Source organism: Cyphomyrmex costatus, unplaced genomic scaffold (genome assembly GCF_001594065.2).
Source record: "Cyphomyrmex costatus isolate MS0001 unplaced genomic scaffold, Ccosl1.0 scaffold18, whole genome shotgun sequence".
Classification (NCBI taxonomy): domain Eukaryota; kingdom Metazoa; phylum Arthropoda; class Insecta; order Hymenoptera; family Formicidae; genus Cyphomyrmex; species Cyphomyrmex costatus.
The window spans coordinates 1,841,869-1,847,781 of record NW_017275824.1 but is presented as its reverse complement, the minus strand read 5'-3'; the positions used below and the strand labels follow the sequence as shown (position 1 = coordinate 1,847,781).

The 5,913-nt window shown below is 33.3% G+C and overlaps 2 protein-coding genes across 4 annotated transcripts in view; one reads left to right on the top strand and one right to left on the bottom strand.

Moving 5' to 3' along the window:
* L2HGDH (L-2-hydroxyglutarate dehydrogenase) overlaps positions 1-2,662 on the top strand; it is a 5,114-nt gene extending 2,452 nt beyond the window's left edge. For all 3 annotated transcript variants that reach the window (XM_018537624.1, XM_018537625.1, XM_018537623.1), the window contains 6 exons: positions 422-617; positions 937-1,149; positions 1,458-1,649; positions 1,729-2,000; positions 2,171-2,350; positions 2,420-2,662. In XM_018537624.1, coding sequence (XP_018393126.1) covers positions 422-617; positions 937-1,149; positions 1,458-1,649; positions 1,729-2,000; positions 2,171-2,350; positions 2,420-2,615 — 1,249 coding nt within the window. In that variant the 3' untranslated portion in view covers positions 2,616-2,662. The remainder of the gene's footprint in view (positions 1-421; positions 618-936; positions 1,150-1,457; positions 1,650-1,728; positions 2,001-2,170; positions 2,351-2,419) is intronic.
* Positions 2,663-3,108: 446 nt separating this feature from the next.
* Positions 3,109-5,220, bottom strand: LOC108772187 (post-GPI attachment to proteins factor 2). The gene is made up of 4 exons (XM_018537677.1): positions 4,735-5,220; positions 3,690-3,936; positions 3,365-3,577; positions 3,109-3,275 (listed from the first exon to the last, which is right to left on the bottom strand). Exons 1-4 carry the CDS (start codon positions 4,930-4,932, stop codon positions 3,148-3,150), a joined length of 786 nt encoding a protein of 261 aa, XP_018393179.1. The 5' UTR covers positions 4,933-5,220; the 3' UTR covers positions 3,109-3,147.
* Positions 5,221-5,913: the final 693 nt, after the last annotated feature.

Here is a 5,913-nt window from a genome sequence, read left to right as displayed (position 1 = left end):
AGAAAAAAAAAAAAGAGAGAGAGAGAGAGAGAGAGAGAGAGAGAGAGAGAGAGAGAGAGAGAGAGAGAGAGAGTGTACAGTTCACACACACATATCCACACAAACTAAATAGTTTAGTAGATAAAAATACTTAATATTTTTAGTCCAATTACAATCAAAATAATATTTAAATAGTGCTACAATAAAATCTATTTTTTACAGTTTTACCAAAAGAAACTTTTGATCAGTGAATCGAAAAACTGAAATAGATACATATTAATTTAAGCCAATTTTACTGAAATAAGAAAACTCATGGTTTTGTATGGAATGCTTTGCATTAAAAGATATTCATATTTGAAGCAAGTCTAACATTTTGCCTGAAATAGCCCACTGTTGTTTTCCTCACACAAGAAGGAATGATTTAGATGAACAGAATTTTCAGAACATGCTCTACGTACGACCTGGTGATCGTAGGCGGTGGCATCGTCGGCTGCGCGACCGCCCGCGAGATGATTATGCGGCATCCAAACATGAAAATGGCCATTGTGGAAAAGGAGAATGCTCTAGCTATACATCAAACGGGTCATAACAGTGGTGTGGTCCATGCCGGTATTTACTACACTCCTGGAAGCATGAAGGTAAACTTAAATAAACATGTAACTTCTTGCACGCAGTTATTTTTAATAGCTCGATATCATCAGTCCTGTGATAAGACTGATAGAAAAGATTAAAAACTAGTAATCTTCATTGCCACATAATACGAGAGTACATCGTTTCCTCCTATTATTATTATTATAAGAAGTAATATATTGCATATTCAATCTCTCTCTCTCTCTCTGAATAAAAAATTTTTAACTAACTTATGTAAAACAGAAAATTAAATATTGATTATCTTCACATATTCTCAGGATTAGTTTTGATTTACATGATTTAAACATTCATGATTTAACATTATAGGCAAAGCTTTGTGTGGAAGGCCTAAAACTATCATACGAGTACTTCTGTAAGAATAACATACCTCATAAGAAAGTTGGCAAGCTGATTGTCGCCCAGAATCCAGCTCAAGTCAAGAGAATAGACGATCTCTTCGACAGAGGAACGAAAAACAAAGTGCCCGATTTACAGATTGTTGAGAAAGATTGCATTTCAAAATACGAACCCAAATGCAAGGTATAACGCAAAAATAATAATTATGTTAAATATAGAAATTGCATAAAAAATTTACCATGTTAATATTTTATTGTTATAAACTTACTCCTAAGTTTCAATCATGTACAAATTCTTTTAAATATATATAAAAAAAAAACCTTTTTTGAAATATAAATCTAATTTATCCTTTTATTCATCTTTTATATTTTAATTTTATCTTTAGTATGTTATAATAAAGAATTTGTATCTTTGTATAAAAACTGCGATAGTGTTTTAGGATGTCATAAATAACATATAAATAAATGTGAATCGAACTATCTCGTTTCTAGGGAGAAAAAGCTTTATGGTCACCGTGGACTGGTATAGTGGATTGGGCAGTCGTGTGTAAATCTTTTGCCGAAGACTTTCAAAAAATGGGAGGAGAGATTTTTCTAAAGTTTGAAGTAATTGGATTTGCAGAGATGACGGAATCGAAAGGGAAAAGTCAATTATCTCCCATCTCCGTTCAATCGAAAAATCGAGTAAGATTTTTTTCCATAGGCCTTATCTTATCGTGTTAATCTAATATCGTCTAATATTCTGGCAATTTTTCTTTTGAAGTGCATACCAACGAAATATGTGCTGACGTGCGCTGGTCTACATTCAGATCGATTAGCGGTGATGACGGGCTGCGATGTAAGTCCGCGAATAGTACCATTTCGTGGCGAGTATCTTCTGTTAAGCGATAACAAACGACATCTCTGCACCACCAATGTGTATCCGGTGCCTGATCCCAGATTTCCATTCCTGGGCGTGCACTTTACACCCAGAGTGACCGGTGAAATCTGGTTGGGTCCTAATGCTGTTCTTGCGTTTGCTAGAGAAGGCTATAGGTATTATTATAATAATATTATGTTTACTCTACGAGGTTGAATAACATTCCTTGCAAGGAATCTAAATCTAAATATATTTATATTATTTAGCTAATTAATAGTAAATCTATTAGTTAGATTTATATCACAAAAGTATTTAAAAAATCATGACATTAAGATTTCATTTTCAGTTGGTTTGATATAAATATAAAAGATTGTATAGAGATGGCAAAATTCCCTGGTTTATATAAACTGTGCTATCGATATTTCCTACCAGGCTGCAAAGAGGTGATAAAATCGATTTTTTATCCCTTAGCTGTGAAAGATCTCCAGAAGTTTATTCCTGAAGTTACATACAAAGATGTAAAAAGGTCATTATTTTGTGTGCTATATCTATTTATAATTTACATATCATAACATTTTCTCTCGTTATCGTTAAGAGGACCGGCGGGTGTAAGAGCACAGGCAATGGATAAAGACGGTAAATTAGTCGATGACTTCGTTTTCGACGGAGGCACCGGCGCGATCGGAAGCAGAGTATTGCACTGTCGAAACGCGCCATCACCAGCTGCAACTAGTTCTATGGCGATAGCAAAATTTATCGCCGATAAACTTGATCGCGACTTTAAATTTTAATGCAAGTCAATACATATAATTATCTAATCGTTCAAATATAAAATATAAAGCAGAATAGGTATTTAAAAAGTTTTCCAAAGAAAATATAAATATTTTCTATATGCCATATAATATTTGTATATTTGTAAGCAATTTATTATCTCAAAAAATATATATTTGTACATTATATATCAATTTATATACATTAATATATTTGATTGTATAGTAATAAATATTTAAGAAATAGTTTGTAATAAGATAATAGCAAGAAGGATCATTATGTACAAAATTTGATGTATGGAATCTTTCAGCATTAATTAAAGTGTCTTAAAAAATGTATTGCTTCAAATACTGACGAATATATCTAACATTGATATCTGTAACAAGTTCATGCTTTTTAAAAGCTATACAATTCATATTTTTGTATAAATTATCTAATAAATTATTTTTTAATATGATATAATACCGAAAATGGTACAATAATAAAAGTATAAAATGAAGTATATGTCACAATTATCACATACGCGCAAATAAAACCGTAATTAAAAAAATTTTAGATAATTCTAAGTTTGTTTCCTGATATCAGAAGACGCGTTGTAGCAAAATCCAATGCAGCAGTTAGATGATATCCCATGTTTGAGAGCACAACTCCATATTCACTTAAAGCGAACATTGAATATACTGAAATTATATAGTAACTCTCTAAGACTCTAAGCTAACAAGAACTACATTGCTAGGCATAATAATAAAAATATTAATTAATATCTCACCTAAAGGTTCACAATATTTATTATGTCTATAAAAGAAGTAGCATGCTATTACTATACATATCACATTCAGCATCATTGATCTTCGTTTCCACTTTAAGGAAACATCGTTTAAGCCTTTTGCAATATTCAGGCAACTTTTCATAATATAATAAGCTACGAACATGTATATAAATGACGTTATCAAAAAAGTTATGAAAGACATCTTATGGAACGCTGTAAGAAAAGCAAAGTATTAGCACATTAATCATACCATACATGCTATATTTATTATAATAATCGTATGTGCATAATTATACAAATTCTTAAAATGTACACAGTCGCATACCATAATTCTCATCGGAAGTCCAAAAGCTTAATGTCACCAGAGAAGTATTTTCAATGGCATACATAACGAGCGCTACATTACTTAGGTATTCTGCCCACTTGTAAACATGCTCCTTGTAATAACGATAATACAGTGTAAATACCAAGGTTCTTAATAACGCTTGCAATGCTATAGCAGTCTTCCATACATCTTTCTGAGGTCTATAGTGACCTATAGCTGCTGAGACAGATGGTAAAAAATTGTACACCTAGAAATTACAAGAAAAACAGATTATTTTTTACGAGGTTTGTATAACTTATATGTCCATGTTTATTAATATAGATTAACTTTAATCTCAATTAAATGTATTCTTTGTCTTTCTTTAATTCTAAAACTAGAAAAAGTAAATTAAACTTAGATTAATCTATTTAGAAGCATACAGTAGTTATTTAATTTTCATTTCAATTTACTGCTTATTATTATTATATTATTGTTGTTATTATTATTATTATTATTATTTTGTTAGCTCTTCTCTCTACATGTAAACTATTTTTGAATGTTTGATTTTCTGCGTTTTTTAGTAATTTATTATGGTTCAGATTTTAAGATAATCTTTTGAGATTTTCGTTTCATTTCGTATATTGTGTATTTATTTATATTTCTCGTTTTACTTTTTATTAAAAATTATTGTATAATTTATGAAGTTATATTTTTCACTGATACAGCAGCATCTTTATTTCTAAAGATACGCCGAATTATATAACTGAATTTGTGCTGATTCATGAATTAAATTCTTTCGCAAGATGCATTCCTTTTAGAAACCTATCATAAACGCTACATTCAAAGTTACGCAAGATATCCCGGCAATCGAGAGCCATGAAAAGAACAGCTGTTACAGTTATTATTGGTTGCATTCGATAAAGTGCACGGTGCACATGATGCATCCTTGTTGTTTACTGAACATTAAACAAGGATAAAATGATACATCATGCGCAGTACGCGCTTTACGAAAAATCACGAGGTTATCTCGCACAAATACAGAGAATTAGCAACTTAACAATCCTACCTGACAATGAGTGGAGGTGGAATGTTCAAAGTTGTAAAGGACCGACCAGGCGACACAAAAGACGAACGCCAGAAATGGCAGAAACACGGTGAACCATGCCACTCTGGAGAACGGCACGACGAGACGGACTTTGGACATGTCGTTGATATCGTTCCCCGTCAACGGAATATACTCTGACCCCAATCTGATCTTGCTCATGATATTAAACTCTTGTTACTACAGTATCTGTTTACGTCACACATGAATGACACTTCCGACGACGAGGTTAAATAATGCGGCAATTTGGAATCTCAGTCGCCACCGACGCATGCAATTCTCTCGATGCGTTTCCTGCGAATCTTCTTCGACGCGACGACGAGTCCCGGCTGAGGAGAACGATCGTACGCGACGATCAACGCGAACTCGGCGAACTCGCGAGTCCAATACGTCGGTAAACGGATCAACATCGTAACAGGTTATGTTCACCAGATCAATCGAACCGCGGCAACTCTGTCAAACCAGAGAGAAGCCTGAGAGCGGCCATGCCTGGGATTTAGCTGTTACTTTATTTTGAAGCGCCTCTATGTCCACAAAACGTGGACAATGAACTATGTAGCCAATGTCCACGATCGTATCGGTAATGTCCACGATTTTTGGTTCGAATCTTCCCTATAGGTCCATGATATTTAAACAAATGGCTCTGAGCAGAGAGAAACCTGAGAGAGGACTAACGACCTAAAACCTGTAACCACAAAATACTGCCGCGCACTACTGCCCACTGCAAAAGTGGATGTGAACTACATGCCAGATCCACTATTCTGAGGATAACGCATATACTTTTCAAGACTGATGGTAAGTAGATATTCGCGGTTCGTATAATCGTATTCGCGCTACATAAAATGTGGATCAGAATAAATATTCCTCCCTGCAACTACATATATGTATGCTTACTTCCATGCGCGTGATGTTTATTATTAAGCTTAAAAGTATTAACATTAAAGATGTATATTACACCCATTTTTTTTACAAATATGTTAAAATATATCGCGCGTGTTTATATTTTAAATAAGTTATATATACATATATATGATCCCGGCAATTAATTCGCATTTAGAGATTTCAACATTACAGAGCTGCTTTGTGAAGTTGGCACCTTAAATGCGAATATTGGTAAAATCATTATTGCATTCGTTTGTCCAC